The 18,991-nt window shown below is 41.6% G+C and overlaps 1 protein-coding gene across 1 annotated transcript; it reads left to right on the top strand.

Moving 5' to 3' along the window:
* The first annotated feature begins 10,506 nt into the window (after positions 1–10,506).
* Positions 10,507–12,070, top strand: LOC143988539 (olfactory receptor 6B9-like). Its single transcript, XM_077488201.1, has one exon. It carries the CDS (start codon positions 10,815–10,817, stop codon positions 11,760–11,762), a length of 948 nt encoding a protein of 315 aa, XP_077344327.1. The 5' UTR covers positions 10,507–10,814; the 3' UTR covers positions 11,763–12,070.
* Positions 12,071–18,991: the final 6,921 nt, after the last annotated feature.

The raw sequence follows: 18,991 nt of genomic DNA, 5'->3' as shown, positions 1-18,991 counted from the left end.
CCATCTGTAGGCAATGTTTTTTTCCTGGAGTGCACGCAGGAGGGGCTGCAGCAGTCTGCGTTTTTGGAGCGTGATCCATGAGAGGTCTGGGTATATCTGCACTGGGAATTTATCGAAGGTTAGATTACAGATGGAGCGGGCTTTCCGCATGATGTCCTCTTTCACAGGAAATGAGTGGACCCGACATATAATGTCCCGAGGTTTAGATGCCGGCCCTTAAGACGGAGGACGCGGTGGGCTCTGTCCAACTTAATGGGCTTGTCTGCGGGTTCTCCCAGCATTTCATTGAATAGTTCCTGCAGTGTGGTTTGCAGGTCTTCGGCATCTTCTGTCTCTGGCAGGCCACGGATGCGAATATTGTTCTGGTGCCCCTATTGTCCAGGTCTTTGACGTGGCGTTGCATTTCCAGGAGCATAAGTTGGTGGTCTGAACCCTGTGTTTGGGTCTGATGGACTGCTAGCTTAGTTTCCTGCAACTCCTCCTCCACCATCTCCACCCTGTCAGCTAGGTGTTTGAGGCCGGCATGTAAAGACTGAATTTCAGCTCGGCGGGTGGCCTTCACGTCAGAAATAAGTTGCTTGAAGTCCTCTTTGGTTGGGATGGCTTGTAGATAAGCTTGCCATGGGGGGTAAGTTCCCCCATCTTGTCCCAGGGCAATATGGGCTGGAGGGTTATATGAATGACAGTCCTCTGCAGGGGGGCCTCAGTTCTGGGGGGGGTGGGGAGGGCCGGGGGTCCCAGGGCTCAGTCCACGGTGTTCCATGGTAGGATGGCATGGTATGCTTTGGGGGGTCTCCTCCCTGGGTTTGTGATGGGACTTGTGCCATCTGTGCATATGAGAGGGGTGTTCTGTGCCCCCCCAGGATATGCTGTGCTCCCTGGAGCGAGAGGCCCTTTGGGCCTTAAGCAAAAAAGGGCCCGACCAAATGGAGTGGAGCCCACCTCCCCCAGATAGAACAGATGCAGCCTGCAGGTGTCTTGGGCTCTGGAGGGCTGAAAAGTCCTCCATTGTGTCGGAGGGTGTGGGGGAGGGGTAGCTTGCACCCAGGCTCCCGGGTCTGATGCTGTCCTCAGCAGCATGAGGTAGGCCTTAATACACTGCGTGTACTGCGATGGAGGCTGTAGTGTGGCCTTACTTGCCAGGTGGATGGCTGGGGAGCCGTGAGAGCAGGGGGGGCCACGCTGGTGACTCACCCCCTGAGGTGTCTCGGCGGGTCCCGAAGATCCTCGTGCGGGACCGCTGCTGTGTGATGGGGGTCCGTCCGTCTGCAGCAGTAGCGGTGTGGAGGGCTGCTGCGATGGGGCGGCGGCCGGGCCATTTTGCCGTTCCCGCCCAGCATCTCGTCAGGCGGCTTAAAATAGTCTCTAAATGCCGCTGAGGAACCCAGCGGTGGCTGTGATGACCCTCGGGCTGATGATGATTGGGTGGTTTGCAAGCCGCCCATAAATGTGGGTTTTATCCCCCATTTTTAGCCTATGTAGCTCTGGGCTGGAGAGGAGCTCTCAGGCTGAGCGTCCGTCCAGATCGGTTTCCGATCACACCCCGATCTAGAAATTTTATTTAATAGCAAAATATATGTATCGTTTATACTACAAAACAAAATTGCTGTGCGTTGCTAAAGTGTTTGCGTTTGACTTGAAGAAAAGGTGGCAACCCTAGTGAGTAGTGTTTGGTCACATTAAAAAAACAAAAAAGAAAAAAAATGCTGAAGCTCAGCTTTAATGAGGAGCATTTTATATATATATATATATACTGTATATATATATATATATATATATATATATATATATATATATATATATACTGTATATATATATATATATATATATATATATATATATATATATATATATATATATATATACAGTACAGTGCCTTGAAAAAAGTATTCATAGCTCTTTAAACTTTCCACATTTTGTCATATGTAAATGTAAATGTATTTTACTGGGATTTTATGTGGTAGACCAACACAAAGTAGCACATACTTGTGAAGTGGAAGGAAAATTATAAATTGGTCTCAAAATGTTTTACAACTAAATATATGAAAAGTGTAACGTGCATTTGTATTCAGCCTTCCTGAGTCAATACTTTGTAGAAACACCAATATCTTTTTGGGTATGTCCTTACTAGCTTTACACATTCCTCTGCAAAATAGCTCAAGCTCTGTCAGATTGGATGGAAAACATCTGTGAACAGCAATTTTCAAGTCTTGACACAGATTTGCAATTGGATTCAGGTCCGGACTTTGACTGGGCCATTCTAACACATGGATATGCTTTGATATAAACCAGGGATATGCAATCAGCAGACCTCCAACTGTTGCAGAACTACAAGTCCCATGAGGCATAGCAAGGCTCTGACAGCCACAAGCATGATACCCAGAGGCAGAGACAAGATGGGAGTTGTAGTTGTGCAACACCTGGAGGTCCGCTAATTGCATATTCCTGATCTACACCATTCCTTTGTAGCTCTGGCTGTATGTTTAGGGTCATTGTCTTGCTGGAAGGTGAATCTCCGCCCCAATCTCAAGTCATTTGCAGACTACAACATGTTTTCTTTTAAGATTGCCCTGTATTTGGCTCCATCCATCTTCCCATCAACTTTTACCAGCTTCCCTTTCCCTGCTAAAGAAAAGCATCCCCACAACATGATGCTGCTACCACCATGTTTCACGGTGGGGATGGTGTGTTTAGGGTGATGTGCAGTGTTAGTTTTCTGCCACACATAGCATTTTGCTTTTAGGCCAAAAAGTTCAATTAATTCTCTCTTTGTCGGCCTGTAAGTTTAGGTGGATGGCCATGTCTTGGTAGGTTTGCAGCTGTCCCATACTCTTTCCATTTTAAGATGATGGATTGAACATTGCTCTGTGAGATGTTCAAAGTTTGGGATATTTTTTTTATAGCCTAACACTGCTTTAAACTTTTTCACAACTTTATCCCTGCTTTGTCTGGTGTGTTCCTTTGCCTTCATGATGCTGTTTGTTCACTAAAATTCTCTAACAAACCTCTGAGGGATTCACAGAACAGCTAATTAGGTGACTTCTGAAGGTAATTGGTTCCACTAGATTTTAGTTAGGTGCATCAGAGTAAAGGGGACTGAATACAAATGTAGAGCACACATATATTTATTGGTAGGAACATTTGAAAAACTCTCATCATTTTCCTTCCATGTCACCATTTTGTGCCACTTTATGTTGGTCTATCACATAAAATCCCAATAAAATAAATTTACGTTTTTGGTTGTAACATAACAACATGTGGAAAATGTCAAGGGGTATGAATACTCTTTCAAGGTACTGTGTGTATATATATATATATATATATATATATATATATATATATATATATATATATATATATATATATATATATATATAAAGTTCAAATGGGGATTGCTGGACAAAAATTATTTGATTTAGAAAAAAATCATCAAAAAGACATCAATGAGACATCTATGCAATCAGGCAATCATAATAAAAGTTTTGGGCTATTGTAGATCATGCCCCTCTTCAGAAAATCATGCCTATACAACATTCACATATGTAAATGAATATATAGTTCACTAAAAATTAATTAGAACGAACAAACAAGTTATCTGGAATCAATCAATCAAATCATTAATTAATTAAGACATCATTATGTAACATCAAGCTTGAATATACTACGATCTTGGAATCAAAAGGTCACAGGCAGTAATGATAATAACAGATAATCAATTACCAAAATGGTGTCATTATAACAATAAAAATATAACTAGCGATGTCCAATGGTGCTATACAAATTTATATGCACATCACCACACATCAATATCCACCACTGTAACATCATCTGTGTAAAATCGCATATGCAACTTCACACATACGATATGCAAAAGATCGCACACGCGACCATTAACACACAAATAAATGAGCAGTATAAATAATAAAAATAAAACAAAGTGTGATGAAATCGCCTGAAGTTATTCAGAGATATAATCATCTGCTAATACTCAAAGAAATAAGTATAAATCGAAGTCAGAATTTAACCCCTTCGGCTGAAGGGTGTCAAGATGGTATATCCAGCTAACCTTTCGCTTTCTTAACCACTTAACAACCGGCCCATAGCTGAATGACGGCTACAGGGCGGTTGCTTAACTATGGGAGGCCGTCATATGACGACCTCCCAGAATTCCACTCTCGCGCGCCCCCTGGGGCTCGCACTTGAGAGCATCCGTGACCCGGCGCATCACGGATCACGGTAAATGGCCGCTCATTGTGGCCATTTACCACGTGGTCGCTCCGTCAAACATGTTATGACGCGGGTTCCTCCCTCCCGTCTCTTCACCGATCGGTACAGCGGAGGGGGAAAGATCGGTGTCAGCAGCGCTGTGGGCTGGATCTGCAGTGCCCACAGTGTTGCTCACTGACAATTAACCCCTCAATTCCCTGCCAATACTCTGCAATACTCTGCAATGCCCTGCCAATACTTTACAATACCCTGCCAATACTCTGCAATACCCTGCCAATACCCTGCCAATACTCTGCCAATACCCAGCAATGCCCTGCCAATACTCTGCAATACCCAGCAATAATCTGCAGTACTCTGCAATAGCCTGCAATACCCTGCCAATACTCTGTCATAAATTGCCATATCCAGCCATACTCTGAGATACCCTGCAATACCCAGCCATACTCTGCAATACCCAGCCATACTCTGCAATACCCAACCGTACTCGGTGATACCCTGCAATACCCATCCATACTCGGTGATACCCTGCAATACCCAGCCATAGGCGTGATATCCTGCAATACCCAGCCATACTCGGTGATACCCTGCAATACCCAGCCATACTCGGTGATACCCTGCAATACCCAGCCATACTCCGTGATACTCTGCAATACTCAGCGATACCCGGTGATACTCTGCAATACCCAGCCATACTCGGCCATGCTCAGCCATACTCTGATACTCTGCAATACCCAGCCATACTCGGCCATGCTCAGTCATACTCGGGCATGCTCAGTCATACTCGGTGATATCCTGCAATACCCAGCCATACTCGGCCATGCTCAGCCATACTCGGTGATACCCTGCAATACTCGGTGATACCCAGCCATGCTCGGCCATGCTTGTCCATGCTTGGCTGTACTCAGCCTCTGTATGTGGCCAGTCTGTGGAAGTCTCACACATGTGGTAACGCCATACTCACGAGGAGTAGGAGAATCTATTTTGGGGTGTCATTTTTGGTATGTACATGCTATGTGTTAGAAATATTGTATAAATGGACAACTTTGTGTTAAAAAAAATGCATTTTAACCACTTCCTGCCTGCCGGCCGTCATATCATGTCCTTGACTTTGTGCTGGGATATCTGAATGATGCCTGTAGCTACAGGCATCATTCAGATATCAGCTTTTTCAGCCCGCGATTCCCTACACCATAAGAACAATCATAGCGGCTGTTCTGCTGCTTGATCATTCTTACAGGAGGCGAGAGGGGACATGCCCCCCCCCCCCCCCGCCGTCCTCTGCTGCTTCTACCGACTCGCCAATATGATCAAAGCCAGAATCTTTTTTTTATTATTTCAGGCTTCCCAGCCTAGAGGTGAGATGCAGGGTCTTATTGACCCACAAAATGTCAAACTAAAATAAATAGAGTAAAATGAACAATAAATTATTATTTTTTTAAAGCGCCCCTTTCCCCATGTGCTCGCATGCAGAAGCGAACGCATACGTAAGTCCCACCCACATATGAAAACGGTATTCAAACCACACATGTGAGGTATCACTGCGAACGTTAGAGCGAGAGCAATAATTCTAGCCCTAGACATCCTCTGGAACACAAAACATGTGACCATTTAAAGCATCGCCTATGGGGATTTTTAAGTAGTGACGTTTGGCGCCATTCCACAAGAGTGTGCAATTTTGAAGAGTGACATGATAGGTATCTATTTACTCAGCGTAACTTTATCATTATGCAAAAACATTGGGCTAACTTTACTGTTTTGTTTTTTTAAACACAAAACTGTTTTTTTTTCCAAAATAAACGCTTTAGAAAAATTGCTGCGCAAATACCGTGCAAGATAAAAGTTGTATTCTCTAGGGTCCATTGCTAAAAAAACATTTAATAAATGATGATTTTTACATGTAGGAGAGAAATGTCAGAATTGGCCTGGGTGCTCCAGAACGCCTGATGGTGCTTCCTGCATGTTGGGCCTCTGTATGTGGCCACGCTGTGTAAAAGACTCACACATGTGGTATCGCCATACTCGGGAGTAATAGCAGAATGTGTTTTTGGGGTGTAATTTGTGGTATGAATATGCTGTGTGTGAGAAATAACCAGATAATGTGACAATTTTGTGAAAAAAAAGGAAAAAAAATCGAATCTTGATTTTGCAAAGAATTATGGGAAGAAATCACAACTTCAAAAAACTCATCATGCCTCTTACTAAATAACTTGGAATGTCTTCTTTCCAAAAAGGGGTCATTTCGGGGGGTATTTGTACTTTTATGGCATATTAGGGTCACAAGAATTGAGATGGGCCGTCAGTCCTTCAGGTGTGATCAATTTTCAGATATTGGCACCATAGCTTGTGGACTCTATAACTTTCACAAAAACCAAATAATATCCACCAATTTGTACTTATTTTTATCAAAGATATGTAGTAGTATAAATTTTGGCCAAAATGTATGAAGAAAAATTACTAATCTGCTAAATTTTATAACAGAAACGAAGATAAATTCATTTTTTTCTACAGATTTTTCGGTCTTTTTTCTTTTATAGCACAAAAAATAAAAAACCCAGCGGTGATTAAATACCACGAAAAGAAAGCTCTATTTGTGTGAAAAAAAGGACAAAAATTTTATAGGTGTACAGTGTCGCATGACTGAGTAATTGTCATTCAAAATGTGAGAGCACTGAAATCTGAAAATTGGTCTAGTTATTAAGGGTGTTTAAGTGCCCAGTGGTCAAGTGGTTAATGCCAATTCCCTATTGCCTCTCTGTCTACTTTAGGGAATACCATCTATTACCATAAATCTGAGTTGTCCCTTTTCGATTAAATGTTTAACCAAGAGGAGCTTATCCAACTTATCCCTAATTGAGTATTTGTGTCTGGCTATATGGTCTTTCATTTTCTGTGTGGTCTTTCCTACATAAAGGAGAGCACATGGACATTTGATAATGTACACAACAAAAGACGATTGTTGGCAGGTGTAATGGTCTCTGATTGGTATATCAGTATTTCCTTTATTGGGATGAGAGAAGCATTTTCCTCTGATCATACTTGTACACTGTATGCAACAGAGGCATGGAAATGAACCCGTATTTTTGGAACCTAAAAAGGTCACTCGTGAAATTGGTACAGAATATTGGTCAGAATTCACTCCTTTATCATAAATAGTCCCACCCTGATGGTATGAAGGTAGTGGGGGATTACAGAATTCAGGAACCAAAGGATAACTACTATGTAAAATGGACCAGTGTTTCTTGATGTTGTTATTAATTTTATTAGAAAAAGGATTACATTTAGAAGTGAAAGGCATTCTGCGACCCGTGTTTTTAATCGTAACCTTGTTATGTATATTAATATGTTTAGAATGAACTCTTTTCTTCTATCTTATTTAATCTAACATTGCAAGTATCTGTTACACTCTTAATTCTAGTCTAGGGGGGTGAAATCTATAAAATAGCAATAGTTGATTACGGTTGGTAGGTTTCCTATGAAGATCACTCACGATATGTCCATCCTTAATGGATAAAGAAGTATCCAAGAATGGAATAGCGTCATTGTTAGTCGACATATTAAACTTTAAACCCGGAATCAATAAATTCAAGTATGAATTGAATAAGGACAGTGAATTCAGGTCACCAGTCCATATAGAAAAAGTGTCATCAATGAACCTGTACCAAACTGTACAGTGTTCATTGAATAATGTACAGTGAAAAATAAAAGCTTACACATTAGCATAAGAAGGTACTACATTGCTGCCCATTAAAAACAAGGGTCGCAGAATGTCTTTCCCCTCTCAATTTCATCCTTTTTCTAATAAAAAGAATAACATCAAGAAACATTGGTCCATTTTACATAGTAGTTATCCTTCCTGAGACTCCTTCCTGAACTATGTAATTCCTCCCTACCTTCATACCATTAGGGTGGGTTTATTTACGATAAACTAGTGAAATCTGACCAATATTCTGTACCAATTTCATGAGTGACCTTTTTAGGTCCCAAAAATATGGGTTAATTTCCATGCCTATGTTGGATACAGTGTACAAGTGTAATCAGAGGAAAATGCTTCTTTCATCCCCATAAAGCAAATACTGATATACCGATCAGAGACCATTACACCTGCCAATCGTCTTTTGTTGTGCACATTATAAAATGTCTGTGTGGTCTCCATTATGTAGGAGAGACCACACAGAAATTTAAAGACCATATAGCCAGACACAAATACTCAATTAGGGATAAGTTGGATAAGCTCCCCTTGGCTAGACATTTCATAGAAAAGGGATATACTGTGATACAACTTAGATTTATAGTAATAGATGGTATTCCCAAAAATATACGGGGAGGCAATAGGGAAATGACATTAAGAAATCAAGAAATTAGCTGGATACGCTGTCTTGACACCCTTCAGCAGAAGGGGTTAAATTCCGACTTCGATTTATACTTATTTCTTTGAGTATTAGAAGATGATTATATCTCTGAATAACTTCAGGAGATTTCATCACACTTTATTTTATTTTTATTTTTATCATTTATAGTGCTCATTTATTTGTGTATTATTTATTTGTGTGTTAATGGTCGCTTGTGCGATTTTTTGCATATAGTATGCGTGAAGTTGCATATGTGATTTTACACAGGTGATGTTACAGTGGTGGATATTGATGTGTGGTGATGTGCATATACATTTGTATCGCACCATTGGACATCTCTAGTTATATTTTTATTGTTATTATGATACCCTTTTGGTAATTGATTATCCGTTGATTTATTTTTAGGATTCCTGATAGAAATATCCCACCAGGTGTGAGCATTTATCATTACTGCCTGTGACCTTTTGATTCCAAGATCATAGTATATTCAAGCTTGATGTTAAATAATGATGTCTTAATTAATTGATTGATTGATTCCAGATAACTTGTTTGTTCTTTCTAATTAATTATTAGTGGACTATATATTCAGTGACATAGGTGATCATTGTATAGGCATGATTTTCTGAAGAAGGGCATGATCTATAATAGCCCAAAACTGTTACTATGATTGCCTGATTGCATAGATGTCTCATTGATGTCTTTTTGATGACTTCTAAATCAAATAATTTTTGTGCAGCAATCCCATTTGAGCTTTCTCTATATTTAAGCCTGGGGGAAGGCTTGATTGCTATGAACAATCTACTGTGATTGACGTGCACCTCACCCTTTGGATTTTTATGTATGTATACTGTTATATATATAAATATATATATATATATATATATATATATATATATATATATATATATATATATACACAGGAAGTGACTGTTATTTACATTGGAGAGTTGACACTTTTACCCAGGATGCCAAGGGACCTACCCATGGACACCCTCTCTTGCATTTCATGCTGGGTAGGAGATAAAAGGACCCTGAGCGGCCATCTTAGGCCTCTTGGGAACGCATTGGCCTGCCTGTGAGGACTTGTGTGGAGGCCTCCCGGAGGAAGCGGCCTATTGCCCTGCTCGGTTGTATGAGTGACCTGAACTGCCAGAGACAAAGAGATCGGATTGAGAGGTTCCAGAGACACTCATTTGAGCATCGGAAGACCAGGTCCACCTGTCTGAATGGGACAGAGTGATGGAGCCAGCTGACGCAGAAGCAAGCTGCAACCACTGAACCAAAGTTACCATACCAAGTTTCCGATCCAGTTGGTGAGCGGGTTGCTATCCACCGTTTTCTAAACCATTGCACCTAGTCAGACTTATATACAGGCCTCGCTGGAATACTTAGTCCCACGGAGGAGGAGTATAGCAACTGACGCTAGGCAGGCATAAGGTCTAATTACTATCACACTTCAAGCGTTGTACTATATTTGCAGAAGCAACACTAGGATCATCCTTAATTCAACTTTAACTGCTTTAACCTTGGATTACAAATTTATAAGGAGTTATCATTGATAGCAAAGATCAGAAGATAAAGACTGAGTACTTTAAGTGAGATCTCACACATAGCTATAAAAGTAGGGGGAGCTCCCATATATATATATATATATATATATATATATATATATATATATATATGTATGTATATTGTTTGTAACTGTTTTATCAAAATTCATTGTCCTGTAATTCTATGTTGGGATGGCAGTACAATTGCTGTAATCACCTATTTACAAATATATATAGTAAAATATACTTTGATTAAGTACCTCGTTGTGTGAAGTATTGTTTTCTCCCAGCAGCTGGAGCCAGTGGATCCTGAGAGGACAATACAGGTATATTGTGATATATTATATTGTACTGTATTGTATTGCATCACAGCTGTGTCAAGGGGACTGAGGCAAATTAGTGGGGTTTTGTTACTAGAGTGCAGGCCCAAATCAAACCAGCCACTCTTTCGGGGGTCAGTGCTACATATAAAAAGTATATTTAGGTAATATATATTACATAAAAAAATATGTAAGTTATATCTGTTTTGTTTTGTTTTACAAGGTTTCAAAATTATATATTTACCTATCATAAACCAATAACTGTTGAAATACATTTTAAACTCTAATTACTAAATAAAATTCATAATAGCATATAAACACTGGATTCAATTTTATCCATTTGTTATTGAAAAAAAAAAAGGTTTGTGATGTCAAACCAGTCATCAATAAGCACCTTCCTTCTGGCTGGTTTTTCTGCCTGCCAAGACTGTCAGATAGCCATCTTTTCTGTATTCCTTTTAATTTATATTTTCACAATCTTAGAAAACATGAGCATCGTGTTATTGGTCATAAAAGACAGAAAACTTTGGAAGCCCATGTATATATCAATAGGGAATCTTTCCTTTTTGGAGACTGGATATGTCAATGTTACACTTCCCAATATGTTATTTAACATCATCACTAGAAATAATGAAATATCATTCAATGGATGTTTGGCTCAGTTGTTCTTCTTTGTCTTTCTTTGTGCCGCTGAGTGCTATCTCCTGGCCACCATGGCCTATGACCGTTACATAGCGATTTGTATACCACTACAATACCATGTCATAATGCAGGAATGGTATATTTGGTGCCTCCTTTTATGTTCTTGGTCTGCTGGGCTCTGTACACCAGTTTATCCAATCTATCTTTTTTATCAGATGAATTTTTGTGGATCCAATAAAATAGATCATTACTTTTGTGATGCTTCTCCACTGTTAAAGCTGGCTTGTGGGAATATCAAAATGGAAGAACTTGTTGACTTCTTTATAGCTGCATTTGTTCTTCTTAGCTCATTGATGGTTATCTCCATCTCCTACATCTGTATCACGCAGACTATACTAAAGATGCCTTCTTCCAATGGACGTCAGAAAGCATTTTCCACATGTACGTCCCATCTGACTGTAGTCTGTGTCTTTTATGGAAGTCTGTGCTTTACATATATGCGAGTCACACCAGATTCTATCAGTGCATCAGACAAGCTTGTGTCTGTTTTATATCTTGTTATCACACCTCTGTTTAATCCAATCATTTATACACTAAGAAACCGTGATGTAAAGCTTTCACTGCAAAATGTGCTTGCAAAACAAGGCTGTTCATTGAACAAACCAATTCACTGAACTTTGTTCTTTTGTAGTCCTTAAAAGTGTTCTGCTGAGGTCAATGACTAGTGATTTATTACTGTCTATTTAATTGTTCCTCAGACCATTCCAGTAAATAATGATTTAAATTGAGTCTAAATAAACCGCGTAATATAAAACTGCTGTTTGATGGATTTTGTTAATATTTTATACTCATGTACTTGATAGTGATTTATTTCAAGAACCAATTTAGAGACTGAATGGCATAATAGCAATAGTAGTTACGGTATAACTATACAGGTAATGATGAGAATTTATTAAAACAATTAAAAAACTCTCACTCTATTCAGTGCTGAGCAAAATAAAGTCTTCTAAAAAAAAAGAATGTATTCACATGTCTAATTCCATCACATTTCACAAAAATAAGATGATTATTCCTCAGTTTAGGATAGTGGATAGAGCCATGCAAATCATTGATTTTTGCCCCTCTGGCCAGCTGCACATCCAGAAATATAAATATTGTATTGTGCAAATACAGTATATCCTATTATAGAGCCATGTACTGTATTCCTACAATGCATACTGCTTATTTATTTTTATTTTTTTAAGGCCAGAGGTGTGGTGTGCAAAAGTAAAATACCAGTAGGTGAACTAAAAAAGTGCACCTGGGTGTCATTGGTCCCCTCTGTGGGGTGCAAGACAGGGGTAATGCAAACTCAGGTCCACCTAGCCAAAAGGCCCAGTGTACCCCTCCCTTTATTATCAGCTGACTACTATGCACTAGGTGAGAGACTCCCTGCAAAAAAGACCCCCCAAGACAGAAAAGGAAGAAAACAAATTGTCTCAGACCTGCCCAAAAAGCCAGCCCATGAGGCACGGAGCAGAAAAAAGCAAAAGGTGTTGTGGCCTCATGCAGTTGCACATAGTGGGGTCCCAAACCCATAGTATCACTGTGACCACTAAGGAATTACTTCCGTGCCCCACCTTACCCAGTGACTGCCACAGTTTTTATTCCTCATGGGAAGATCCCTTGAGACTCCATCATACCAGCAGGGGTACTATATACCAGCTACACCAGCCATTAGGCTAGAATGATGGCATGGCACTCCTACTGGACAGAACAGATACTCCATTGGATATTAGCCAAAAGGCCAAGAAGATCATCACTTACAGCTATTTCAGACTAATTGGCCTTCATCAGTGCAGTGTATGGAAACCATGCCTTCTATGTAGCAGGGATTGGAACCCAAAGAGACAATATAGCCATGCAGGTTATAGTGAGAAGGGATAAAAGCACATAGAAAGACCTCAATCCAATCAGTGCATAGCACAGTAAAACATTCTTAAGACAGAAGATATTCACGTTTCATTACATCAAATATTCCAAAAATAAGCAGAGAAATAGAAAACAAGGAATGCATTAAAGTGATTGTAAAGGCAGAAGGTTTTTTATCTGAATGCATTCTATGCATTCCGGGCTGCTCTGTGCAAAACCAACTGCACAAATTTGGTCAGTATAAGGCCTCTTTTACATGGCTGATCCGTTCAGGTCCGCCGGTCAGTTTTTCAGGCGGACCTGAACAGATGCTCCATAGAGGTCTATGGAGCGTCGGATGTCAGCGGTGACATGTCTGACCCGACCCGCTCCGATACAAAAAAGTGTGACGGAGGAAAAAAATATTTTTCCATCCATCTGCGGATTAGATCGGGTGACAACGGACTCTACGGTCTGTCGTCACCCGCTCTCCCATAGGTGAAAGTGGTTCTGTGACAGGTCCGTCCCTGCGCAGTGTGCAGAGACGGACCTGTCCCCTGCCTACTCAGCGGGGATCGACGGAGCGATCCCCGCTGAGCAAGGGGATATCCACAGGGCGGATCATGTTTGTTATTTTAATAGAAACAAAAAAAACAAGACTTTGCAATCACTTTAATGTACCAAATGTTTTTAGCTTTGGTGTCACTTTACTTTTACACCAGAAGTTGAATATTATCAGACAATGGTAATGTAGAATTTCTGCTAGAAAAGCCATTTATATGTTTTGTAATTTCCCTCTACACCTGAAGATGACACACCTTGTTCACCATGCACTGACGCACGTTAAGTTATTTCAAAGTATAAATAAGGCCAAGCATAGCCTAAAAGGAGAAATGATTAGCAAGTGTACAAACAAACAGTAAGATAATAATGTTACTCTGAGGGATATGGATAAACACCTACAGTATTTAAAAAAACTGAACTGCAACAGTATATAAACACAGTCCTAACTTTCTAAAATAGTCCCTGGTTGCCACACAGGGGCACTGGGCTGTTTTTAAATAAAGGGAAGTTAAGGCAATCCCATTGGGGCAGAACTATTTCACAGAACCAGGAAACAAGAAAAGGTCAGTGGCCAAGATGCCTTTTACCATAAGTACCCCCAGCATTTCCATGTAGGTCTGTGAAAGGGTCCACCCTCGCAAGCTAGATCAAGCAGTTGTAGTCAGTGATCTTCTCCTGATGGTCAGGGGTCTGCTGATGGTCACAGTCACTCGCTGGGTCCAGCAAGTGAAAAACCCAGTGCAGATTTTCAAGATCCAGTTCTCTTTACATGTAGCATTGCACAGAGTATGATGGAAGCAGCAATCACTGGTCAGCACTCTTATGGGCAGCACAGCATCAGAAAGCTCCAGCAAAATTCTGGCCACACACCACTGTTGTCCTTTCACTCCCACCTTGCGGTGTTCTTTCTCATCTGAAGACTCCCTTCCCTTGCGTTGTTGCATCAGCCAATTGGGCTTAATTAGACCAAGCCAAGATGGCTGACCCCTACACTGGAGACACTCCATAGATGAGCATTGCAAGGTGGTCTACATAAAGATGGCTGCTGCACATCTGCATTAATGAATATTCTGTTTAATCCTGTCCAGGGCTGGGACAAGTGGTAGGGGCAGGAAGGTTGGCTGTCCCAAGTGCAGTGGTATACTGTGGGAATGGGGGATAGTGGCGCCGTCATTCTGAATACATGGCTGACAGTAGTAGTGATGGCAGCAGAGGTGCAGGCTGTGTTCTCTCTCCCCCTCCTCCTTCCTACCAGTGCAGAGATCCTGTATTCAGAAGCAGACAATGGTGTTCTTATGAATACAGGAGCTGCACTGGAAGGAGGAAGGAAGAGGAGAGAGAACACAACTGCTACAGTTGAGTATCGATATGTCCAGTAGAGGAAGAGAGAGCTGGGAGGAAGCAAGGCTAGTGTGAACCAGCCAGGCATAAGACTTTGTAGTGGGACTCCTACAGCATCTGGTGCAAATCTACCTTCACATATTGTTGCATTTGTTTTATTAGTTAAGCTTTATTTAAAAAAAAGAAAAATTTAATGAGTCATCAGCAAAAACAAGTTCCCAGTGTTTAATCTACAAAAGTTGTTATTTTCCATCCATTTTTTCCTAATGTATTAGCTACTAAATACTTATTTCATAGTTGGGGATCTGACATAAACAACCACCTGTTTCACTGTGACTGGCATGTGTGCTTTGATTTTTTTTGTTCTGGCACACAGAGACCAGCAGAGGCCAACAGGAAGGTCCCACAACATCACTGCACACTGCCAGGTTCAAAACCTGATCAGTCCATCCACCGGTAACGCAGTATTAATGAGCAAAGCTAGACTGATATACAGTATATTATAGAAAAGAGTACAGGCAGTGTTTTATACTACCAAATTTAAGATACAGCAGATGATAAAGTACAATTCCAATTATGGATAATAGACCTAACCAGGATGTGGCCAACTTTTATTTGGACACATAGGGTGCAGTTAACGTGAGTTGCTGGCAGGTGCAGTTCCTCTTTGATTTTAATCCCTCCTGTTGCTATGTCATAGATGAGGTTAGTGTCCATATAAATGGCAGATGTGGGTGGGGCCCATTAAATCAGGGTATGGGATCAGAACACCCCAGTGCTGCCAGGATGTAGATGCACATTGATCCACGTACCACCCCCCTTTTTTTTCAAGATGTAGATCCATGGTGAGTTCAACAAATGGACCCTATGCGGGGCTGAGTTCTCAGGTGAGGTGGTAAAAATGTGGAGGACTAGCTGCAACCTCCCTATCTACTCCTGACCTTCAGGTCCAGTTGTCTATGGCTTTTGGGGCCTGGGAAAGAGTCCTCTTATGCAAGTAATAGCTGAAACCTGGAGAAAGATATAATCAGGGAGCATGCATAGAAAAGCAAAGCTAAAGAAGGGACATTTGGTTAGAGACTGAAATACTAACTGAAGGACCTTGTCACTACTGACCCTCATCTGCGGGTCCTGTGGCTCAGTGGTGGAGTCTAAGGCTGAGGAAGTAACACTATGGTGTCCCTTAGAAGAAAAACATAAGGAAAACTAGCTTAATAAACATGTTCTGCACTGTAAAAAAACTGCTACAAAATGCCTATTCATGCGTATGGTGTTCCCTTACCAAAGGTTCTGGTAGAATGTCGAAAGTAATTTGTTATGGAAGAAACATGAAGTTGCAGTAAACGCAATTTTGTGTGTACAATGCTTAATTGTGCTTAATTTCAAGTGTTAATCAACAGGCATCCAACAAGGAGATATGTTTCCAATATGGTGGCTACAAAGGCAGGTGGGTGTTCTATCCAATGAGAAATTGTAATGTAATTAAAGGTGTGGATAGGGGGTAAAGATGAAAGTGAGTTATATAATGTAAGGTGCTTTATTTGCCTTCTTTTGTCTTTCAAACAACGCAGTAGTGCAGTATTCAGTTATTGCTTAACAAATTAAAATACCACTGCTCTCTCTGGCCTGGAGTGCCAGCTTCTACCATGCAGTAGTGGGACAAGGTCATCCAGTACCCAGGACAGAGATGCCAAGTCAGTGTGTCAGTGCATGGCCAATTGTCTTTTGCAGCTAGGATCCCACTCCCAGCTGCCACCATGCTTGTCTCAGCATAACTGCTGAGCCTGGGTCTGGCATTTGGGTTTCATTGTGGGACCAGACGTGTGCAGTGAGGAATGTTACTAGGATTATTTAAGACTTGGGGAATCCCTGGGCACTCCAATGCCCATTTTCAGGACTCACTATGTAGTGTGCTGGGATGCATTCAATGTATTGCTTAGAGCAGGGGCCTCCAAACTTTTTGAACAAAGGACCAGTTTACGGTTCTTCAGGCTTTGAAGGGGCCGGACTGTGGCTATTGGGAGTAGAAAATGCCCTGGTGTCAATTGTAGTAAAGAATACCTCTTCATTGGCATTAGTGAAAGGAATATTGCTCCATTGTTGGTATCGGGGGAACGAATGGTGCCCCATCATTGGTTTCAGTCTGAAGAATAGTGCCCCATAATTGATGTCCGCAGTTGGAATAGTGCCCCATCATTGGTGTCAATGGGAAGAATAGTGCCCCATCATTAGTGTCAGTGAAAGGAATAGTGTCCCATCATTGGTGTCAGTGGAAGGAATAGTGTCCCATCATTGGTGTCAGTGGAAGGAATAGTGCCCTATTGGTATCAGTGAAAGGAATCATGCCGCATTGTTGGTGTAGAAGGAATAGTGCCTTGTATCAGTGAGAGGAATAGTGTCCCAAGGGCCTGATAAAGGCAAGCAAAGGGCCATAACTGGCCCCCAGACCACAGTTTGGAGACCACTGCCTTAGAGGATTGCTTATATCAGAAATTATAGTGGTTAAAAGTGCAACTAATGCCGCGTACACACGATCAGACTATCCAGCGGACTTGATCCGGCGGACTCTGGTCTGGGCCCTGCACCCCCCACCCCAAAGCCCCTTGCCCCCATGTTGATGAGGACAAGGGCCTCTTCCCGACAACCCTGGCCGTGGGTTGTCTGCGGGTGGGGGGCTTATCAGAGTCCAGGAGCCCTCAATAATAAGGGGGCCCCCAGATACCGGCCCCCCACCCTATGTGAATGAGTATGGGGTATGATATACCCCTACCCATTCACCTGGTGAAAAAAGTGTAAATAAAAAAACAACACAAGTTTTTTAAATAATTTATTAGACAGCTTCGGTGGTCTTCTCTTCTTACGTCTTGGGGGGGGTCTTCTCGCTGGACTCCTCCGCTATCTTCTGCTCTTTTACTAGCTCTTTTACTAGCGGAGGAGCCTGGCTTTCTTCTTCGTCCTCGTCGCCGCCGCCATCCGGGGGTCTTCTTCCGACTTCGAGGGTCTTGTCCCCCTCTTAGGCTCTTCTTGTCAGACCTAGCTCTTTTACTAGCGGTGGCCCGGTCTTCTGTCGCTGTCGCCGCCTTCTCTTCTTCTCTTCTTCTTCCTTGAGATGTTGACTCGACGCTCTCTGACAGGGACACGTTGTGCGGCGACTTATATAGGGACAATGTGCAGGGTCACCGGGTGATGTCACGTGGTGACCCCACCCCCTTATGATGTCACAGTCCCAGCATCCTCCCCCATCCTCCGCCATAGTCCGGCGGTTTGTCCGCCGGAAAAGTCCGGTCGTGTGTGGGCAGGTCCGCTCATTCAGAAAGTCCGGCGGTTTGTCCAATCATGTGTACGCGGCATAAGGGACATTAAACACAGGTGGCTCAGCAGGTGCAATGGCTTGGGAAGCTACACAGGAGACTTGGCTATCCTCTCAGGATCTTCTTTATCGGTTAGCCAAATCCTCAGTGTAAATGGAAATGTTTCTTCAATACGCTGGCATATGAGGAAGGGAAACAGGCTGGCTACCTTCTGGCAAAATTTGATAATGCTCATCAGAATTAACAGGCCATTGCAGCATGTATGACCCCAGAGATTAAACTTGGTAATTCCCCTGAATTATTCATGGCAGAGTTAGAGTCTACTCTAATGTACAGTATTTCACAAAAGTGAGTACACCCCTCACATTTTTGTAAATATTTTATTAAATCTTTTCATGTGACAACACTGAAGAAATTACACTGTGCTACAATGTAAAGCAGTGAGTGTACAGCTTGTATAACAGTGTAAATTTGTTGTCCCCTCAAAATAACTCAACACACAGCCATTAAGGTCAACAAAAGTGAGTACACCCCTAAGTAAAGAAATGTCCAAATTGGGCTCAATTAGCCCTTTTCCTTCCCCGGTGTCATGTAACTCATTAGTGTTACAAGGTCTCAAGTGTTAAATGGGGAGCAGGTGTGTTCAACTTGGTGTTATCTCTCTCAATCTCTCATAATGGTCACTGGATGTTCAACATGGCACGTCATGGCAAAGAAATCTCTGAGCATCTGAAAAAAAGAATTGTTGCTCTACATAAAGATGGCCTAGGCTATAAGAAGATTGCCAAGACCCTAAA

This window comes from Lithobates pipiens, unplaced genomic scaffold (genome assembly GCF_037356315.1).
Source record: "Lithobates pipiens isolate NorthernLeopardFrog02 unplaced genomic scaffold, aLitPip1_a1.2 Scaffold_1, whole genome shotgun sequence".
NCBI lineage: Eukaryota > Metazoa > Chordata > Amphibia > Anura > Ranidae > Lithobates > Lithobates pipiens.
This window is presented reverse-complemented; position numbering and strand designations above follow the sequence as displayed.